The following is a 21670-nucleotide window of genomic DNA, read 5'->3' on the forward strand; positions in this document are numbered from 1 at the left end:
TGTCGAGTTGTTGAATAGCAACTATCGTGGTAACTCACCGATTACCTGTCGATCTGCCAAATTTGGAAAGACGTCTGCATTGAATTGTCTCATATAATAATATTCCGCCCACTATATCACAAGAAAATGCGAGTAGCTGAGTGGAATGGAGATAAGTTAAGCATTGGGTACAGGACCAAGTCTCCCCTGGGTGGTGCCAAAAGATGAGCGCAATAGAATCATCAAGTTGCCATAAGGCACGGAATGAGACTATTGCATGGCTGGGTAGTCAAAGTCTTCCATTCGTTAGTCATTTCAGGTGGATTAGAACAGGTTTAGGTTTAGGGTGGGCGTTGGCCAGATTTGGATTTTTCAGATGTAATCCTGGATAGGACCATAGAGGTAACTCTAAGACTAGTAGGTCTCGAAGAAACGTGCTCAACTTTTTGGCTCAGCTCTGGTACTCTCTTCGGTCCCAAGCTAATCGATTCACCCCTCGAAACATAGGAAAATCCACTAACCCCTCATTTTATCTGTCAAACTTTCATAGCGAATCAAAACAAACATAGTGTAGTACTAGAATTTCCACTAGAATGGGGTACGTTAATCGTTTGCTTGGGACCAATAGGCTAGTCAAGTAGTGAGCCAATTGAAAATCGTTAGTTTCGTATTGATTGTTGATAGGACCCTGTCATTGATCGTCGCGTGAAAGTGGAACTTAATGAAGGCCTAAGTACTTTTTCGTAGTTTTTAGTTTTCGGATTTGAAAGATCGTCGGTTACAGTGGCCTGCTTACTGAGCAGAAAAACGCGGTCCCAGGTCCTTACATATCAAAGAGATTTATGGTAAAATCGCTTGTGTATCGTGTATTTTGCGAAACTCGTTGTTGTCGTTGGTTCCGGGTTTGAATGGATACACAAATTTGAGCAACGGTATTATGTGATATTAGGGGCTCGGTGGCCTTAGAGCAACCGTTTTTGCTTACTGAGCAGAACATCATGAGTCTAATCTCAGGCCCATCCACATTCAAGATTCGTCAATCGTTTTATTTGTTAATATGGTAATAACAGCAACTCGGTGATTAACGTTTTTGCTTACTAAGCAGAAGACCGTGGGTTTAGTCCCAAGTTCCTTCGCGTTATATGATCGTTAGGACATCAATTCAGCTTATCGTTTACCAAAACGAACCCTGCTGCAAACCCAACCCTCTCCAACATCCCAGTGATTCCTCGTGGAAGTGCAGAGGTGTTCTCGGCTTCCATCAAAGCGAGTGTCATGTCAACACAATCCTTCCCATTCCTTTCTTGACCTGTGTTCGGGCGCGGCCGGCGCTGGTATTGCCTAATTTAAGATCACCAGTTTTTGCACATTGAGGATGATTGCTAGTCCCAAGCATCGTCTATTGGTTCTCTGTGTAATTACAGCTGATCTGGCAGTAACAGAGAAGCAACCGTGGGCGGTCAATCAAGCTCAAGCTCAAGCTTAAAACAATGCAACGACTACGATGTAATCTGCCCGACATTTCGGTAATAGATTGTGGCTTTTTTCAATGGAAAATATTGTTTGTTATTATTGTCAATAGCTTTCTCGTTGTTGTGGTTGATTTTCCATATTTTGGTTTCATTTAATGATATTTAATTGAAAAAAACACTACTTGGTCACAATTTTGATCACCACTTAAGGACAACGATAATTTTGAAAATTAAATTAAAAAATTAAAGATTATTTTAAGACTGAGAAAGCCTTCTCAAATCCCAGTCGTCACCATCGTTAAAATGTTCGCTTTCAAAAACGGCAAAAATATAAAATTAAAAAATAGTAAATACCGATAAATACCGATTTTTAAATACATTCGATACCGATAAGCTTTCAAACAATCTGGCAACGCTGCTATACACTTCCCGGGAAGCAAATTTTTCAACGCTGAGCAGAGGACAGATGTGCCTGATGATGTGCGATACATCCGAACCTAAAAATTTGGAAAAATGGTTTTGGTGTGGCAAGCCATTTCCTGCTGCGGCTTGAAGAGTTCTTCGTATTTCACAACGGGCACAATCAATGGTGAAAATTACAGAAAAGAATGTATCAAAAAACGGCTTCTACCCATCTGCCGAAATCATACGGATCCTCCATTGTTTTGGCCGGATCTGGCATCTGCTCACTATGCGTTTAAGATGCTCAAGAAGGAAAAAGTCCCCCAAACTGCCCTGAACTGCGTCCTATCGAAAGATACTGGGCAATAATTAAACGGCATCTTAAGAAAGATGGAAAAGAAGCAAGCTCTGTTGACTGCTTCAAGAAAATTTGGTCTGCAACACAAGAAGAAAAAAAATTAAGAAGAAAGTTGTGCAGAATTTAATGGGCGGTATCAAGAGAAAAGTACGAGCGTTCTTCAGAAATGAGAAGTAAACATTCAAACTCACATGAAATCGGTCATATGTATGTTGATTTTCATTTATATAAAGTAAACTTATGAATTTGTTCGAAAATAAATATTTTCCTTTGAGAAACAGGTGTCTACTCTCATTAATGAACAGTACTTAGGTATGGGAATTTACGTATTCTTGGCAACCTAAGCAGCGACCATCTTTCTATAGCCTTTTTCTCTAAGGAACACACGCATATGCAGTATTGGTTTGTTTACAATCTTTTGCTGCCAGCTGCTCTAACAATTTCAGTCGAAAGAATTGTTAAAAATTGTTTTGAAACGCTTCTACAAAGCTCCAATCTTCTCGAGTGAGAGCGACTATTGTGGGCAACATCTTTTGATTCGGCAACTTTTCTATTTCAGCTGCGTGTTAAATTACCGTCTCAATTTGGGTTGCCGAAATAGTCTGTCATGCCGAAGCCGTCATTTCGCCTATATAGTTTTTCCAGAACGTTTGAATTTTTTGCTTTAGAATTAGATAATATTAGTTTTTTTTATTAAATTTTAATTACCGTATTTTTTCATAAACTTTCAACTTTGTGACCAATTCCTGTGAAATGTTGTTATTATATTCAGCAGTGTTTAAATCATTTATGGACCACTTTTTCAGGGAGGGACATCCAATATTACGTGTAATTCTGAGGAACGATCGCAATTCGGTTATTTCGCTTAAAAAGTATTTAAAATGTCATAACTATTGATTAACAAATAACAGAGATACAATGTGTTTTTATGACTATAAGAATTACGGTGACTTTATTGTCCTGACACGCACTGTTTGAGGTGAATCTAATTAAGCTACATCCAACAGAATTGCTGAAACCTTCCTAAGAACCAATTAGCAATGATAAATATCATTTCGAGCAAGAATGTCTCAATACACTTTAGATTGTACGTTGTACCTTCCTTAGTGTGTATCACTTTCAGAAGTTTTTGTTTGGTGGTGCCAAATTGTTGCATGTTCCAAACGCAAATGTCATAAAAAAAAGAGTTGCGGTTATATACCAAGACAAGACTTTCGGTTGCTGCTGCTTTTGTAAATGTAGGTGAAACCGATAAACCGCGTGTGGTTTATTGGGCTCTTTGTAGGTGACTTCCAAGCCAGGTCATGTAATACTAGCAGGGAGTCGTTCCCGTTCGATGGCTTTATCGTTCTGTGGTTTATTACGATTGCTTCCAAGATCTGTTATTTTTGATTAGCGTCTGGCTGTAGATCTTATCGCACAATATCGATACAACCTAGTTCTTGCAGCTTTTTTTGTTTTTCGGTTTGTTAGCATGCTACCAGTGAACGTGGGGTGGAAAAATGGCAAATTCGCCTAGCAGTGCATTCAGATAGTGTTCTTGGAATATTTTCGTCCTCTAATTGCTGAATTTTTCTTACTGAAAGGAGTCCCGAAAACATTCCTTTGTGAACCCTTTTTTTTTGCAACAATACAAATCGACACGCTCGTTCCATATTTCACCTAGAGCATTGCAAAGAAAGCAAAACAGCTGGCTGGGAGGAAGCAAACACAAAAATCGAAACAGCAAAAACAAAAAAGTAAAACTATTCTCCCATTCTCTTTTTTCAGGACTGAATATAATTGGTAGCAATGTTAGCAGCAGCGTTGCAAGTGGCAGTCTATCGCTATCTACACCATGCACCGTTCCCGGTGGGTCGCTATCTCCGGGGGCTACCACCCTGCTGCAGGGTCCGCCTCCACCGCCTCCGACCTCCGTCCTGATGTTGAGCAATGCCGCCGTCGCCGGAGGGGGCAGCTCACCTTCCGCGGTGCTATCATCAGTTGCTACTACTGTCCAACAGCCGTTGTCTCCACAGTCTGGCCCGGTAGGCACTGCAACAACGGCTGGTGGCGTCTCCCCGGAGTTGCACCACCAGTTGCTTTCCCACCAGCCACACCACCACTCGGCAACGTTCGTCGAGGTGGAGTTCAATCTTTGGACGCGACCCGATTGTGCCGGAACGCCCTACGAAAATCAGAACAGAACATGGTTCTATTTCGCCGTGACGGGTGAGTTTTACTCTATTCCCAGACTTCCTACCAATAAATGCATCTATGTTGGTTATTTGCTTGATTTTCTCGTTTCCACTTGTAGGCGGACGGCCGAATCAGATTGTCAAGTTTAATGTGATGAATTTGAACAAACAGGCAAAACTGTTCAGCCAAGGTATGCATCCTGTAATGAAAGTCGGCCCGGGAGGCCGATGGGAACGGATCAAGGATAAACCGTCGTACTCGGTGAGTTTTTCGGTTGCAATTGGTACTTAGGTTTATCTTTCGGCGTTTGCAAAAGGTCAATTACCTGAGGTTATTGACTGAGGTAAAAGTTACTGTGCATAAACTGCTTAGACCAGTTTTGAGATGTTTTAACCGGCTTTCCCCCCACACGAAATTTAAATTTGTGTAGAGTGTAGACACTCGCCAATTGCAAAATCGCGGGTAACATTTGAAAAGGGCGTATCAGCTTTTGTTGAGAAAACTTGTAATGCCCTTTCCGCGCGAATCGAAGCTTGCTTATGCAAACAAACAGCACACCATCGGGGAAACTCTCGCTTCGCCCTCGCTAGTGTTGTTGGTTTGCCCTTTTCAAATGTTAGGTTAATAGTCACACCTTTTACGTGTTAATGACATAAAATAAAAAAAATGAAATAAAATTTTGCTGTTATTTTGAATACTCCAGTTGATGTCATTTTGGTTGAGTTAACGGTTAACACAACAAAATTGAGAGCAAAATTTTACACTGTTGAATCATACGGAAAACTAACCTTGCTTTCAACGAAATCAATTTGACAGGGTGTCGACTACCTGGAAAAACCTGGAAAGTCAGGGAATGTCAGGGAATTTTAATGTAGGTCAGGGAAAAAAATAATGTTGATCACATTGCAAAAAATCATGTGTGGGACACATAAAACAATCTTTGAAATTTTATCAGTGCATGACGTCAAAGTTTTTGGGAAGATCCCGGGCATCAGATCTACTCGCTGCGTTTATGGACGCCCTTGCCGGTATTTCTTCGAACAAGTTGCTGCAAGTGTCCATGGATGGGCCCAATGTGAATTGAAGCTAGAGGTACAAAAAGGTGGCGAGAAGCTGATAGATCTGGGAAGCTGTGGGCTGTATATTTTGCATAATACATTCAAGGATAGTGTTCGCAGGATTAGTTGGGATGTTGTCAAATATTTGCGTGGTATCTACAATATCTTCAAAGATGTACCAGCAAGATCTACCATATTCCCGCTAAAGTTTTGCGGTCACCGATGGTTGGAAAATAGTGCTGCTGTTCAGAGGGCAATCAAAATTACTCCGCAAATACGAAAATTTATTCAAGGCGTCCAGAAAGACAAAATTGAACCAACGTAAGCTTCCTACCAAGATGTTAAAAACTGTTTGAATGTCTCGCTGCTGATGGCTAATAGTACGTTCAGACTACAGATTTATAACATGTTATAGCACTATCTTGATGGTGGTTTCTGTGTTGCTATATTTGACAAACGTTATAACATGTTATAACTCTGTAGTCTGAACGTGGTATTAAGCTAGCTTTCTTTAAATCAGTTGCTGTCGAAGTTGAGCCATTTCAATGCGAATTTCAGATGGACAACCCTATGGTGCCTTTTTTGTGCAACGCAATGTCTCAATGGTTAGAGGCGTTATGGAAAGGTTCATTAATATTAACCATCTGAACGGTGTACATTCTGAACGACGTCTCGACTGTAGCATAATGCAACTTCATATGGATGTTGTAGAATTTGCTTCTTCTAGGGCTAATTATTCGGACATGATTCTTATGCTCGGTGATTTCAATCAACCTGGGCTTATCTGGTCGCACTCAGGTCAGGGATTTGCATATCCAGATCCAAAAGCATCTGTTACTACTCCGGCCAGCCGCTTGCTTGTGGACGGTACTGGTTTTCATGGATTGAGGCAGATAAATCTAGTTCCCAACTTTCAGTCTCATTTCCTAGACTTGGTGTTCGTTAGTGAAAATTCACTTCCTGACTACCGTTACTGAGGCGCATGATGTCATCGTTCCTCTTGACAACTTCCATCCTGCTTTGGATATTTCTATCGCAAATAGATCTCAACTTCACTTTGATGAAACTTCGATTGTCTATCGTCTCAACTTCCGGAAGACTGATTTACGTTTGCTGCGACGTTCCTTGTCCGAGATAGACTGGAACGAATTGAACGAATTCAACGTGGTATCCGACCAATTCAATTTTGGCATCACTTCATCCAGATTTCGTAATCGCTTAATGTCGGGCAATTTTAATGTATGACTACTTTTAGCTTTAAGTGTTTTATTAAGACTTTAAAGTCAGATGGACTAATAATAAATAATAATAACAATATTGCACATTTGATCAATATGATCGCAAAAACGGAACGACTGGACGTTTTTTGGCACAGGTTATTGGTCGGCGTATTCAGAACTATTGTTGGTTGTGAAAATGATTTGCTGCTTATCGCATGGCAACGCCAATGCAGAGTGAGGTTTTTCGGTAAATGCAGAATATCTTTGAAAACATGAGGGAAGAGTCAAGGCCCAAGCGCAATGACAGCGGAACGGCAGTGGAAGCGGAAAAGCCCGATCTGAGTAAGCCTATTTGTCGGATTGAAAACTAGTTAAGGCCGGCGCACAATAGATACGTTTTCGGGTTTTTTGACAGATAATGCATGGGCTAACTGTCAAAAAACCTGAAAACGTATCTATTGTGCGCCGGCCTTTAGAATCAAATCGAGTGCGGTTAGGCATCTTGATGTCATTTGTGACACCGTTTCCGTTCCGCTTCCGCCCACATTGCGTTTGGGCCTTCAGTCGTAGTGCAACGTCAGATCTATGATGGTGTTACTCATGCAAGCGGGTTCGAAAACTTACAAATTTTGAATGAAATTATTCAGCGAGTTCGAAAAATCGCATTCGCTTTCCATGTAGACAAGGATCGTCGTTTGCAGGAGAAAAGTGTTCATGATAAACATTTTTAAAAGTAATCCGAAAATTAACTCATATTCAACTTGCAATTTCTCGTTGTAATGTGAACTCACTGAGAGAATAAAATGTTAATGATAATTAAACTTAAATTATTTTACCATATCTGCGGTTGTCATATGGAGTTCTAGAGAGTACGAAACTGACTAATGCCTTTTTTTTTTTTTTGTATTTATTTTACAATAATTTATATGTAAAGATAAAGGATCGTCTACGGGTTGATTTTTATTTGGCTGTGAAATTATGAACACAAATTGAGAGCTGCGTCCATTATTTGATCTTTTGTGGTACCCCTTACTTAGTAATGAATAGGGAGTCTAGTTGTGAGCAGTAGTTATTCATTATTATATTATAATATGTATTTAAAGCCCTAGGTCTATTCACATCCTTCGTAGGTAGTCGGTCATATGGTCTGTAAAAATTGTATTAGTATCAAGTTCTGTTGTAAGTGCCATGAGTATGCTATTCTTGATATTTTCGAAAGCTTACCCTGCTGCTCATTTTAAACTAACCTTAATTTACGCTGCGGTATAATAAAGCACATCACGTTGTAGCTTCTTAGGTTAAAATAACGAAGTTTTGTGGACTGGAATTTTTCTGAAAACCGACTGGAAAGTCAGGGAATTTTATTTTCGACTTTGAGTCGACACCCATTGATTTCTAATTTTGCATTCATAATGTTTAACTGAATACGGGCCTGGCATAAATGGTTAACATCCATGCTTCCCACGCTGAAAGACTTGAGCTTAAATCTAACCCCCGGGCAAGTCACGAATGACCTAAAGTGTTTTAATAAAACAAATAAACAATAATCATTAGTTCAACGACAGATGGACTTAAATTAAATTTTAAACTAGACGTTAACAGCAGAATTTCAAGTTAAGTTGCTTTCATTTAAAAAGTCTTGCATAATGAAGCCACAATATGATATCAGTGTTATCTCTCGACAATTGAAATCAAAATGCGTTTTCATCATTATAGAAACTGCAAACTTAAACAAAACTGCTTTCATTTTGTTGACTGACTTTGCTCGGGTTATTTTGCCATAAATAGAACCTCTCGAACCCATTAACACATGGGCTTAGGCCAAGGGCTTTACTTCCCTCCCTCGTTTGCCTCTGAAAAATCCCAATAACTTCGGCTGGGATTGAACCCAGACAAACTGGGGAGAGAAAGCAGTAACTCACCTTTTCCTATACTGATACAAATGCACAGTGGGGGTGAAGCCGATCGTATTTTTTTTTTCATGAAATAGGCATTACACATTGATCTTTCAAGAAATTCAGGGCTGTTATAACCGCGCGGATTTCATGAATTTCACCGATTTCGCGATTTTCGCGGATTTAAACTATTAGTCGAGAAAATCGCGGAAACATTAAATTATGTTGTTGTTTCTATTCGCTCTATGAGACCGGTAAAGCACTCCTCGTATTTTCTCATGAAAATACGAGAGCTTCTAAGTGCTTTATCTTTAAGATCTTTTGTCATCACCTTTGCATGAGTCCCATCTCATTGCTCGATTCCGGGCAATGAGATGGCGGACTCACTTGCTAAGATGGGCGCTATGGAAGGCGATATTTACGATCGACAAATCGCCTACAACGAATTTTTCTTCATTTCTCGTCAACAGTCACTCGTCAGCTGGCAGAATAAATGGAGTGAAGGGTGTTTGGGACGATGGCTATATTCGATCATCTCTAAGGTGTCGAAGAGTCCTTGGTTGGATGTGGGTCCAGACTTCATTCGTATGATGTCTCGCCTCATGTCCAATCACTACTCGTTAAACGCTTATTGTCCCGTGTTGTGCTGGGGGACAGCAATCGCGGTGAATGTGGACAAGGTTACCAGGACGCAGATCACATTATTTCAGTTGACACCTATGCCTTACTGTGTACGGACGAGTAATACTACGGCAGAGAAAAAGTTGTATTTTTTTACTTTTTCCGGACACCCGTCCGACGAGTTTTGCTACTCTTTTTCGAAAGGAACCAGCACACAACACAAACATGGCCAACCGCCAACTATGCGTGATTGGCTTCAGTGTCATGCCAGCAAACCCCAAACCGTCCCGAGTGGACGATTTCATCGCGAAAGATGTTCTGCTTGATTGGAGTAAAGTGCGAGGATTGCCGCTCAACAACATCACATCGTACGTATTCATCAAGATGGATACAATAGAATCTGCAGAACAATGCGCTGAAGAGCACAACCTCAAGCACACGATGGAGTACAAAGACATCACTTACCGTATTTCGTTCTTTATTGCCGATGGAGCAACGGATGTTAAGCTGCATGATTTGCCGTTTGATATGCCAAACCATATTATCGCGGAACAGATGACGCAGTTTGGTGAGGTGTTGTCGATAAAAGATGACTACTGGAGGATCCTTTTCAACAAGGTTCCTAATGGAGTGAGTATAGTTCGAATGCGCATTTTTAAACCCATTCCGTCGTATGTGACAATATCCGCAGATATCTCACATATGACCCTCGTCACACACAAAAACCAGATCCCCACTTGCCGTCACTGCAACCGAAGGGTGTACTACACCATGAAGTGCTCCGAATATGCAAAATCATTGCGTGAGGGAAAAAAACTGAATTCACCGGAGACACCAATTGAAGCTGGACATCCAACAACTGCAATAAGTATTTCGAGGGACATATCGCCAAGCGAACGTTTCGTTTCGATCGAGGACGAAATTCCAATGCCAAACTGCTCACTCCGCTACTGCTGTTGCTGCCTCCCCAACGGGACAGCGGTCATCTCAACTCGTCCAAGAAGTGATTGATGTGAGTGAGAAAATTCTCAAGTCACCTAACCGGAACCAGCGAGAGATCTCCAATGAAAATCAACGCACCCGTAACCATCCGGGATCACCCAAGACTACCGAAAGCAAGAGACCTTCCAGGTATTAAAATCGTCATTAAAATGGATCTAAAAAGCTACAACATTTTTACCATCAAAATAAACAATATTACAAACCCCACGAAACTCGCTGCTTTGCGAACATTTATACGATCAGCTGACCTTGACGTAATATTCCTGCAGGAGGTGGAAAATATGCTGTTGGAGTTACTTGAATTTGACATGATTTTCAATGTGGATGAGCGCCGAAGGGGAACTGGAATTGCAGTCAAGCAGCTGCTCCAATATCAAAATGTGCATCGTAGTCTAGATTCCCGTTTGATCTCTCTCCAGATAGGGCAGGTCACCTTTGTGAATGTGTATGCTCCATCTGGTTCACAAAACAGAAGTAACCGCGAAAGCTTCTTTAATTCCATCGTGCCATTTTACTTGCAACGGGCATCTAATTATATAATATTTGGAGGTGACTTCAATTGCGTGGTGAACGAAAGGGATGCAATCGGCTCCGGCAACCAGAGTCCAACGTTGAAACGATTGATGACTTCAATGAAACTCACCGATACGTGGACAAATCTGAATGGAACTCGAGTAGAATATTCATTACTGCGACACGATTCTGCGTCACGATTGGACAGGATTCTGGTAGACGCAACCATGCGGGGATGGCTAAGGAATGCTTACTTCTGCACTACTGCTTTCACTGATCACAAGGCTTACATCGTACGGATAGTTTTATCGGACCTTGGCACATCAGCTGGTAGAGGTGTGAGGAGTCTTGTTACGAAAGTTTTGGACAAACCTGAAGCATTCTCCGAACTTGAACGAAAATGGATATACTGAGTCCGAAACAGAAGGCATTATGCAACATGGATGGATTGGTGGATCACTTTTTGTAAGCCGAAACTAATTTCCTTTCTTAAATGGAAAACATCGCTGCTCTTCAATGATTTTCGTGGAACCATGGAAATTTATCAAACTCAGCTTTTGCACGTGGTTAATCGACTTTCTGGAAATCCGCACGAACGTTTTAACATCAATCGCATCAAGGGACAAATTCTTCAACTACAGCGAAATTTCTCAACAAAGCTCCGAAGGAACAATTCATCTTATGTGAGCAGACAAGCCTGTTTCATCTGAACGAGCGGTCAACACGCAAAGCACGAACAAGCATCAACTTGCTCGAACTTCGAGATGGCAACGTTACCATGGATATAAATGAAAATACTTTCTTGAAGATATATTACCTAGTTCTTGTACGGAAAAGAAGTAACAAAAAAGATATGTCCGCCTTTCGTCCCATTTCTTTGTTAAATTTTGACTTCAAAACCGTCTCGCGTATCCTGAAGCAGCGCATGGAAAAACTTGTTCCACTGGTGCTATCCGCTGATCAGAAGTGTTCAGCAACGACAAAAATCTGGGATAGGATATCTGAACTGAAGCATCGGCATCAGAACGCGCTGCTAGTTTCGTTTGATCTGGACCACGCGTTTGATCGCGTTGATCATTCATTTCTTCAGCAAACAATGTTAAGAATGAATTTCAATCCGGCACTAGTAGAACTCATCAAAAAGTTCATGGAGAATTCTTTTTCTAGGATATTAGTGAATGTTCATCTAACTCCCGAAATCCACATCCAGCGTTCGGTCCGTCAAGGAGATCCCTTGTCAATGTTACTTTTTGTACTGTATATGCAACCTCTACTGGACGTATTAAGGCGAGCTTTTCCTGGCGTGATAATTAATGCTTACGCAGATGACATCTCGATGTTCCTGGAAAACGAAGGAATGTTAGTGCAAGTCTCTGAGCTGTTCACAAACTTTGGTGAAGAAGCAGGAGCAATTCTCAACCGAAGCAAAACTGTGGGTTTAATGATAGGCAACATCAACTTAACTGAAGCTACCGAGTGGCTCTCAATTGAGAACCACGTCAAGATCCTAGGTATCTTTTATTGCGAGAAAACCCGAACTGCCAGAGATCTCAACTGGAATTCGATCTTATCGGGTATGAAACAGCGGATTTGGGAACAAAGTCCCAGAAACTTGCTACTTACTCTAAGAGTGACACTACTAAACACGTATGTGTGCTCAAAAATGTGGTACGTGGCCTCTATCGTGTACTTGCCAAAAAACTGCGAAGCTCGCATTATAACTGAGCTGAGAAAGTTCCTGTGGATGGGGCACCCTCAACAGTTCAAGATCTCCTTTCAAAATCTTACGCTTCCAAAAAACCGTGGTGGTTTAAAATCAAAAGCTCTTCTACTGAATCGATTGGTAAAGTCATTGGATCAACTTACACTGCTAGCCGATTTTCTGGAAGGATCTGGTAATCCACCGAACGTCCCAACTATCCCTGCAGAATTTCAGCACGCTAGGTTGGCATTGCAGGAAATGTCATATATCTCCTCCAATCTTTAGGAGAAACTGACGGCGAGTGGTTTGTACCAACATTACCTTTCGCTGCTTCCGGATCTACCGACCTTCATCGACTCGCAGATAAACTGGAAAGCGGTCTTTAAAAACATTCACTCCAGCCTGCTTCCAGCTGAGCAACGGTCAGCGTGGTATCTCATGATACATGAGAGGATTCCCCACAACCAGCTTCTTCATCGCCAAAATCCAACAATCGGCCCATTGTGTGCCTTATGTCCAGGAGAAATTGACACTATCGTTCATCGCATCTTCAAGTGCACAAGGAGTCGTAATGTCTGGTTCTATCAGAAGTCTTTATTAGCTCATCTAGACTCTAGGCTTCGTCGCATGGAATCAGAAAAGTTTATGTATCCAGTCTTCTCAACATTTACAAGAGCAACAAAACAATATTTGATTAAACAGTTAAGCAAAATGTTCCTTTATTTAGTTAATACAAATTTTGCAGATGTAAGCGTCGAAAACTTTAGAATTTTTATAGAATGTATGTAACTTTAAAATAACTGATATATTGTGCTGATCATCGCGGAGTTAGATCTGAGCTATACGATTCCCTTCGGGCTCGAGGTAGACAACCTAATGTTCCAGTTGACTAACCTTGTGTTTAGTTTTTGTTTTGTTCGTGTGGTTTTTTTTATATAAATGTTTGTTTCTGTATTAATTTTATAATTACGCTGCGGATACTAAATTGAATAGGAATAAGTTCATGTTTTAGGAATAATGAAATATTTGTATCGTAAATCATAACTCAAACATCCTTCTCCTTCTCCCCATCTATAAAACTGTACATCTCTACTAACCTCGAGACGACCGCGAGTAATCGGTTCAATTCCTTTAACTCTAGATTTAAGACATCAATTATTTATAAAGCAAATGATAACTTTGCTCTGTAAAGTTTATTCAATTGAGCCTGTACAAATAAATTAATACAAAAAAAAATTATGTTGCGAAAATCTCGAAGGGGCAATAGCGGCATTAATGGAGAGGGTTTTTCTCCGGTTTGAATTGAACGGCCATGTATAGGCAGTGTTCAATTAACCAATTCAATATTTGTAGAGAAATTGTTGATTCCTAATTTGTATAGGTATTCCAAAAAGCATGGTTTTCTGATACTTTTCTTCACTCATTCCAGATCGCCAACGACGTGTTCTTCATATCATTTCTCCACCGAGCACCGGAATCATCCGACACCAAAACATACTACGCATTCACATTTCCCTTCACCTACAACGAGCTGCTGGAACAGTTGGGCAACTTTGACAAACGCTTCGGCCGACATCCGTTCGAGATGAATCAGATAGCGTACGAAATAACGCAACGATATGATTCGTCCGTTCCCGTTGGTCCAGTGGAGATCGCCCTACCGGTTAGCCACCACAGCCAGGCGCATCACAGCAGCAAAAAGGGGAAGCTCGTCAAGGTGGCCAAGGTCGAACGGTCCAGCCCGGAATCGTTTGACGATACGGCTCGTGATGGAATCGGTAACGACGAAGGAATCGTGCCCAAGGTTAGCGATCCCGGCGGAAGGCTTCTGGAAGAATGTGACGTACCGTCGGCCATGTCGATCGACGATAACAACACATCCGAATCGATGCAACAAATAACGAACCTTGTGAAAAAGGTGAAAATCGAGTTACCGCCGCAGATTGATCTCGGCAAGTGTAAGTTACCAATATTCCAGCAGCTGCTGAGCACTCCCACTCTGGAAGACGATGCGAAAGCTACCAATCTGGACCCCCGGGACGATATCTACTACTATCGCGAACTGCTGACGAATTCGGTGGAGAATAGACGGATCGAACTGCTGACGATCACTTCGTTCCACGGAATCCAGACCACCCGGGAGGAACGGCTGCGCAATCTGTTTCCCGACGAAAAGACACCGCGGTGCCATACGTTTAAGCATAAGAAGGTAGTTTTCATCTCTTCGCGTGTTCATCCGGGTGAGACGCCAGCCAGTTTCGTGCTGAACGGATTTTTCAGTATGCTGCTCGATCGCAAGAGCATCGTGTCTATTACGCTTAGGTGGGTTTCTGTTTATGATTTTAGTTGTTACATAAATATCTTACTTTTGGTATTGCAGGAGAATGTATGTGTTCAAAATTATCCCGTTTTTAAATCCGGACGGAGTGTACAACGGCTTGTATAGATCGGACACCCGTGGCCACAATCTAAATCGAGTCTATCTGACTCCAAACGTTGAAACACAACCCGCCATCTACGCTGCTAGGAAACTTATTAGGTATTTGTCCGATTCCGTTCTTAATTGCTCCTTAATTGAATCTGATCAAAAACTGTTTCCTCAGGTATTACCATCTAGGAGTGGACGAAGCAGAACCATACGAGCTGGAAAGCGAGAAGAAAGCTGCCATGGTCAAAAGTCCCGACACGAGTAGCGAGGAAATTGTGAATATTTCTCCTCTAGAGGACAAATCTTCATCTGTGCTCACGGAAACCAACGCCCCAAGTAAGGAGTGTCCACCGATAAAGAAAGGTACTACCAGTAGCAAATCTTCCCGTGCGCGATCTAACAAGTCCCAACACAAAACGCCGCGTCTTCCCAAACTAACACATCAGACAAGTCAACCCTCTTCAAACGGTGTCACTTCCAAACGACAAATCTCTACCGGTGACACACGAAAGGCGGCCGCCCGTCTATCTCTCTTCCAGAAAGCTGCCTCCCAGTCGACCACTACGGCTACTGCTGCTGTTGCCGCCGCCGCCACCGCAGCTCTTAGCAATCAATCCACTCCGTGGCCCGCAAAACTCTTGAAAGTGTTCCGGCGACGTAAGGCGATGATCGAATCTGCCCGTTACCGGCTGCCTCCGATTATATGCCATAATACGTCCGCGGTGCTAGCACCGGTCGTTGAAGAATCCAGCGATCTGAGCGCAACCAGTTGTACCACCAACGCCGATACTAGCCGACCAACCTTGTTGCTGTTGAGTCGAACCAGTAGTTTGATTGTGGAAATTTCCCAATCCATGGAGAAGAACTGCGTTGATGGTTTGTCGTCGATCAGCAAGATCGTGATAGTTTCACCGATAGCTTTTTTTCTTTCTTAGCTTAGATACGAAACATACCTTCTTATCTTCTTTCTCGAACCGTTTGCTCAAAATTTTAGCGCATCCATATGCATGTTCACTGCGATAAAATAGCTGTTTTAGCGATATATACACTGGCTCTACCCCGTGTGGCATGGAGGACATTTGGCATAAACACGAAAAACAGCTCATTTTCAAAAGAAGGGTAAACACCAATTTAATGATTATTTTCCCTTTTTTTATCATGAGCTGTTCGGGACCCTATCAAAAAACAGAATCACAAAAAGCAAAATCTTAAAAAGGAAGAACAGAACACTAGGCATACATTAAAAAGGAGGAATGAAACAAAACACATTACATATTTTGGACTAGATTTCTTTTTCTAAATACTATCGTCGTTTTTTTGCAAAACGATGCTCCAGAATATAATGCACCTAGCAAAAAATCAGCACTCAAGGATTTCGTTTACCCCCTGACGATACTATGTAAAGAAGTGTCGAAGCCGTCACTATCCCTATCTAAATAGCACACTCTGGAAATATTCATCATTGTGTGGCTTTAAACCATTTTCAAGATCTCATTTTAAAAAATAAAGAAAAAAGACAGGTTTTTAGATACTTAAACGTGAATGAACAATCAACCTCTATGTGCGAAGTCCGTAGGCAGAATCACATAAAGCTAATTAAAATTAGGTAAATTCCACCTAATTTTAATTAGCTTTATGTGATTCTGCCTACGGACCTAACCACACGCAGAAAAATGGATTTTTGTTTCAGGGCCTAATGTATTTTGTTATTGATTCAAACATATTGTATCACTATTTCAACGAAACATATTTTTGAATCAACAAAATGGTTTTTAGAATCAACAAACAGATTATTGACTCTACAACCGGTTTGTTGATTCAAAAATATTTTTCTTTGAACTAACCGAATAATATATTTGAATCAATACCAAAAATATATTAGGCCCTGAGCCAAAAATATATCCATATGAATTTAAAAATCATTTCTCTGTGTGCAGCAGAACAAACGGCCCTTCCGCATATTTTTTATTAGCATTAAGATATTCTGCCTTTCGTTAGTTCTGCCTTTTCAATTCAATTTCTTATACCTCGTACAGACTATGGCTTATATCATGTAATATAGGCTTGTCTTGTAATGAGCACTCATACATAGGATTTCCAGTGAAAACTAGAAAAAAGCCATAGTCTGTACGGGGTATTAGGTATTTTCCGCTTTTCGTGTTTCCGCCTAAAGCCTGGTACGCAGCTGAAAAGAAAACGGAAAAGTAATTTTTGAGGATTTTTCCCAAAAGAAAATTTGACAGCTATAGGCTGCTAAATTTTGAGATTATAGGGAGATGTCGTCAGATTGTAAAATCAACACTTATTAGTGTTTATGTTGTTTAAATGCATCCAAAACATCAGTTTTGCAATAAACGCCAACATTACCTAACGGAATAATTGATCAGACCATTATTCCGCAAGGAAAGTGAAATTGCATTCAGAATGCGCCACCTTCATGTCGATCACGATACTAATGTAATCGATCTTTCCTTTACCAATTTCTTTTGAACTGCGTACTGGGTCAAGAAATGCTGAGGAAAAGTAATTTCTTTTGCATTCCGTGTCCTATCCCGTAGCACGTAAAAACGTCATTACTTTTCAGCTGCGTACCAGGCTTAACGTAGGACACCCGTTTTTTCATATTCTGCTGAAGTACAACCACAGACAAACAGACGTATCACTTTCTCCTTAATCGTCATACACGCATTTAACGCAGTGGCGTCCCGTAACCTCATTTTTTACCTGTGCACCAACTTTCAAAACCAGATTTAGTGCCATATTCACACCGACAAACCGACATGACACTTAATGTTGACTTATGCCCGAAAATCGTAAACCGCCGATTTAAATGCGCAGTGATCCGAACTGTCAAAACCATAGGATTTGTTGATCTAGATAAAAATAATTTATCCAGAATATATCAGACACGAACCAATTCATAACTTTTGCATGCCGGTTCATGGCTTAACTAAATATTTCCCGCGAACACGGAGCCAGATGTCGATTGTATGACATTCCCCCGAAAGCCATTCCCCAGAATGTACCATTGAGCTTGCTTGAGCTTGAGCTTGATTGACCGCCCACGGTTGCTACTCTGTTACTGCCAGATCAGCTGTAATAACACAGAGAACCAATAGACGATGCTTGGGACTAGCAATCATCCTTAATGTGTAAAAACTGGTGATCTTAAATTAGGCAATACCAGCGCCGGCCGCGCCCGAACACAGGTCAAGAAAGGAATGGGAAGGATTGTGTTGACATGACACTCGCTTTGATGGAAGCCGAGAACACCTCTGCACTTCCACGAGGAATCACTGGGATGTTGGATAAGAGGGTTGGGTTTGCAGCAGGGTTCGTTTTGGTAAACGATAAGCTGAATTCATGTCCTAACGATCATATAACGCGAAGGAGCTTGGGACTAAACCCACGGTCTTCTGCTCAGTAAGCAAAACCGTTTGCCACTAGGCAGACGAGCACCTTTTTAATCATCGAGTTGCTGTTATTACCATGTAGTCATATTAACAAATAAAACGATTGACGAATCTTGAATGTGGATGGGCCTGAGATTAGACTCATGATGTTCTGCTCAGTAAGCAAAAACGGTTGCTCTAAGGCCACCGAGCCCCTCATATCACATAATACCGTTGCTCAAATTTGTGTATCCATTCAAACCCGGAACCAACGACAACAACGAGTTTCGCAAAATACACGATACACAAGCGATTTTACCATAAATCTCTTTGATATGTAAGGACCTGGGACCGCGTTTTTCTGCTCAGTAAGCAGGCCACTGTAACCGACGATCTTTCAAATCCGAAAACTAAAAACTACGAAAAAGTACTTAGGCCTTAATTAAGTTCCACTTTCACGCGACGTTCAATGACAGGGTCCTATCCAGGATTACATCTGAAAAATCCAAATGGCCAACGCCCACCTAAACCTGTTCTAATCCACCTGAAATGACTAACGAATGGAAGACTTTGACTACCCAGCCATGCAATAGTCTCATTCCGTGCCTTATGGCAACTTGATGATTCTATTGCGCTCATCTTTTGGCACCACCCAGCGGAGACTTAGTCCTGTACCCAATGCTTAACTTATCTTCATTCCACTCAGCTACTCGCATTTTCTTGTGATATAGTGGGCGGAATATTATTATATGAGACAATTCAATGCAGACGTCTTTCCAAATTTGGCAGATCGACAGGTAATCGGTGAGTTACCACGATAGTTGCTATTCAACAACTCGACAACGTCCCATTGTCAACGCCTGCTATGAGAATTTCCCATTGCAGACGCCAACGAAATGACGTCATCGAGCTATCGATCAACTACCCTGGTTATCGCCTGGTACCTTATAGCACGATGCTAGGAGACGAACCGGAAGAATCGATGAGCTACTTCTCCCCCGCCATTCCCCAGAATGTACCATTTCCCAGAAAGCCATTCCCCAGAACGGACTATTCCCAATAAAACCATTCCCCAGAATGTACCATTCGCCAGAAAAGTATGCCTATTAGATTGACTATTTTTTTTTATTATAGTCACTCCTGGAGTCTTCTTTCGCGTAGGGTTAACTTCCCCATTTCCGGCCTATTAAGCACAACCCGCACTTAGTCGTTCTTAATCTAGCGCAGTTTAGCACCAAATGGTATGTTATTATTACTCGTGGCTTCCAAATTTATTTACCTTTCCGTACGTACCGTAAGATTTGATAAAGAGAAACCAAGCGTTGAGATATATTCAAAAGTCTAAGACTGTCCCTTCTTTGAAAATATAACAAAAAGAAAGATTTAATTATTTGGATATACGATAAAGAAGGGAATAGAAGAGAACATCATTAATTCGTTAAATATATGATAAGAAGGGAATATTCCCTTCTTTGAAAATATAAGAAAAGGAAATAATTAATTCTTTAGATGTATGATAAAGAAGGGAATATTCCCTTCTTTTAATATATAAGGAAAATATATAATCAATAGGTCGTATGAATATTGTCTGTTGCAGTGGTGACTGGATTTTTGGGAATATTTTGAGTCGCTCTTTGATGGTACGCTGACGAAAAACAACGAACTTTTTGGTTATTTCACGCCTAGAACGCTATTGAGTTTAACACATTTGGAAACAAAAAAGGCGTACCATTTGAATTTAAACACGTTTCAAAATCATTTTCAATCTAATTCATACTTGGAAAACCATATAATTGTTCACAAATAAGTAATTTAGAATTGTTTGCAAAATTGCAAATATTTTGCAGTTTCTAGTAGAATGCAATGAGAGTGTAAGAAATCAAAACAACAACAAAAACCAAAACAGACACTTTGTTGTTGTTTTGATTCCGAACAAAAATCAGTCACTTTGACAACTCTATCTGTCATACGCATGGCCCGCACTTATTTCATCCCCGCACTTTCAAAATGCGGAGTCCAGTAAGGCGCAAAATGCGCAATAAAAGCGTTTACTTTACTTTCCCCGTAAGAAAAGCACGGGAAAGTAAAATAAACTCTTTTTATTCATACGGCCCATTAGCTTTTCGCAAGGGATTCGGGGCACAAACGTAGTGACAGACGGAGCGGCTCGAAAACTTTGGTGACGCACCTGCTATTGCAATTTTTCAGTGTACCACATGGCAACACTAAATGTACTAGAATGTTTTGGTTCTATCTCTTTCAATCTACTCTAAACTGAAATGCATAACAAAAATGACTAAATGATAAACTCTTTGCACACTGTCAAAGATCATATTGCACACAAAATCAACTATGTTCAAATCAAAACAAAAATACTAGCCCATCTGGTGGCTGATGGCACAAGCTTCTAAGAAAATTCTATTACAGCAAACCACATTATTTTAATTGATTTCTTCGCCAGTTAGTCGTCTGTCACTTCGTTTGTGATTCGGGGTAATGACCATTTGGGATAATAATGAGTGGAATAATTTTATAAATTTGTAATCGGTAGTTCAACCGGTAGTTGCACCGATTTTTTAATCCATCGCGAGAAATTTTTCAACTCAGGTCGAACAATTCTTCGATAAGGTTTAACAGTTTCCGACTGGTTGAATTGGATTGCATAATATGTTGAACCCCCCGGTTCGACTTGCAACGACTGAACGAAAGCCCTTCAGGCAACACTGCTTAACGTCATATCAAATGTTAAAGAACACCAATAAATTCACTCTTGTCTGTAGCGTACTAGCGTCCACACGTGTTGCCTTATTTCCTCTACTGAGTCCTCGTTTTAACAATTCTCTTAACCTCAACAGGTTATGGGCTCAGCTTTGGGGCCAGTGATTACGGGAAAGTGCGTGACGCGATTCGAAAAATAGGGATTTTTTTTTTCGGTACGGGAGAAGAAAAGTTTTGTCCGGAAAGAAAAGAAAGTACGCGGTGCGGTTGAGAAATCGTTTTTTTTTTGTTGCAAAAGTGGTTTTGTCCGGAAAACTTTTGCTGGAGCGAAAATGGATTTTTCTAAGGTGGGCGTCATCCGGCTGAACAATAGGAACTATCGTTCATGGGCTTTCAAGGTGCAGATGCTGATGATGAGAGAGGGCACGTGGAATTATGTTGACCCGGGTGTTGCGCCGGCACCAGTCACTCCGGCCTGGACGGAAGGCGATTCAAAAGCGCGAGCCACCATTGCTTTGTTGGTGGAAGATAACCAACATAACCTCATCATGTCAAAAACCACAGCGAAAGCCACATGGAATGCGCTCAAATCTCACCATCAGAAAGCTACTCTCACCGGAAAGGTTTCGTTACTAAAAGAAATTTGTAGTACAAACTATCGCGAAGGTGAGAATATGGAGGAGTTTTTGTATGGCATGGAGGAGCTCTATTCTCGGTTGGAGAATTCGGGCG

General features: G+C 41.1%; 1 protein-coding gene across 1 annotated transcript in view; it reads left to right on the plus strand.

Annotated features, from left to right (window-relative positions):
• LOC135697526 (uncharacterized) overlaps positions 1-21670 on the plus strand; it is a 64119-nt gene that overhangs the window by 9600 nt on the left and 32849 nt on the right. Inside the window, exons 2-6 of the mRNA XM_065217277.1 lie at positions 3982-4422; positions 4508-4650; positions 13830-14722; positions 14781-14939; positions 15004-15191. Of these exons, the coding sequence (XP_065073349.1) occupies positions 3982-4422; positions 4508-4650; positions 13830-14722; positions 14781-14939; positions 15004-15191 (1824 nt within the window). The remainder of the gene's footprint in view (positions 1-3981; positions 4423-4507; positions 4651-13829; positions 14723-14780; positions 14940-15003; positions 15192-21670) is intronic.

Source organism: Ochlerotatus camptorhynchus, unplaced genomic scaffold (assembly GCF_037179485.1).
Source record: "Ochlerotatus camptorhynchus isolate MF236.1 unplaced genomic scaffold, CSIRO-AGI_Acam_v1.1 ptg000071l, whole genome shotgun sequence".
Classification (NCBI taxonomy): domain Eukaryota; kingdom Metazoa; phylum Arthropoda; class Insecta; order Diptera; family Culicidae; genus Ochlerotatus; species Ochlerotatus camptorhynchus.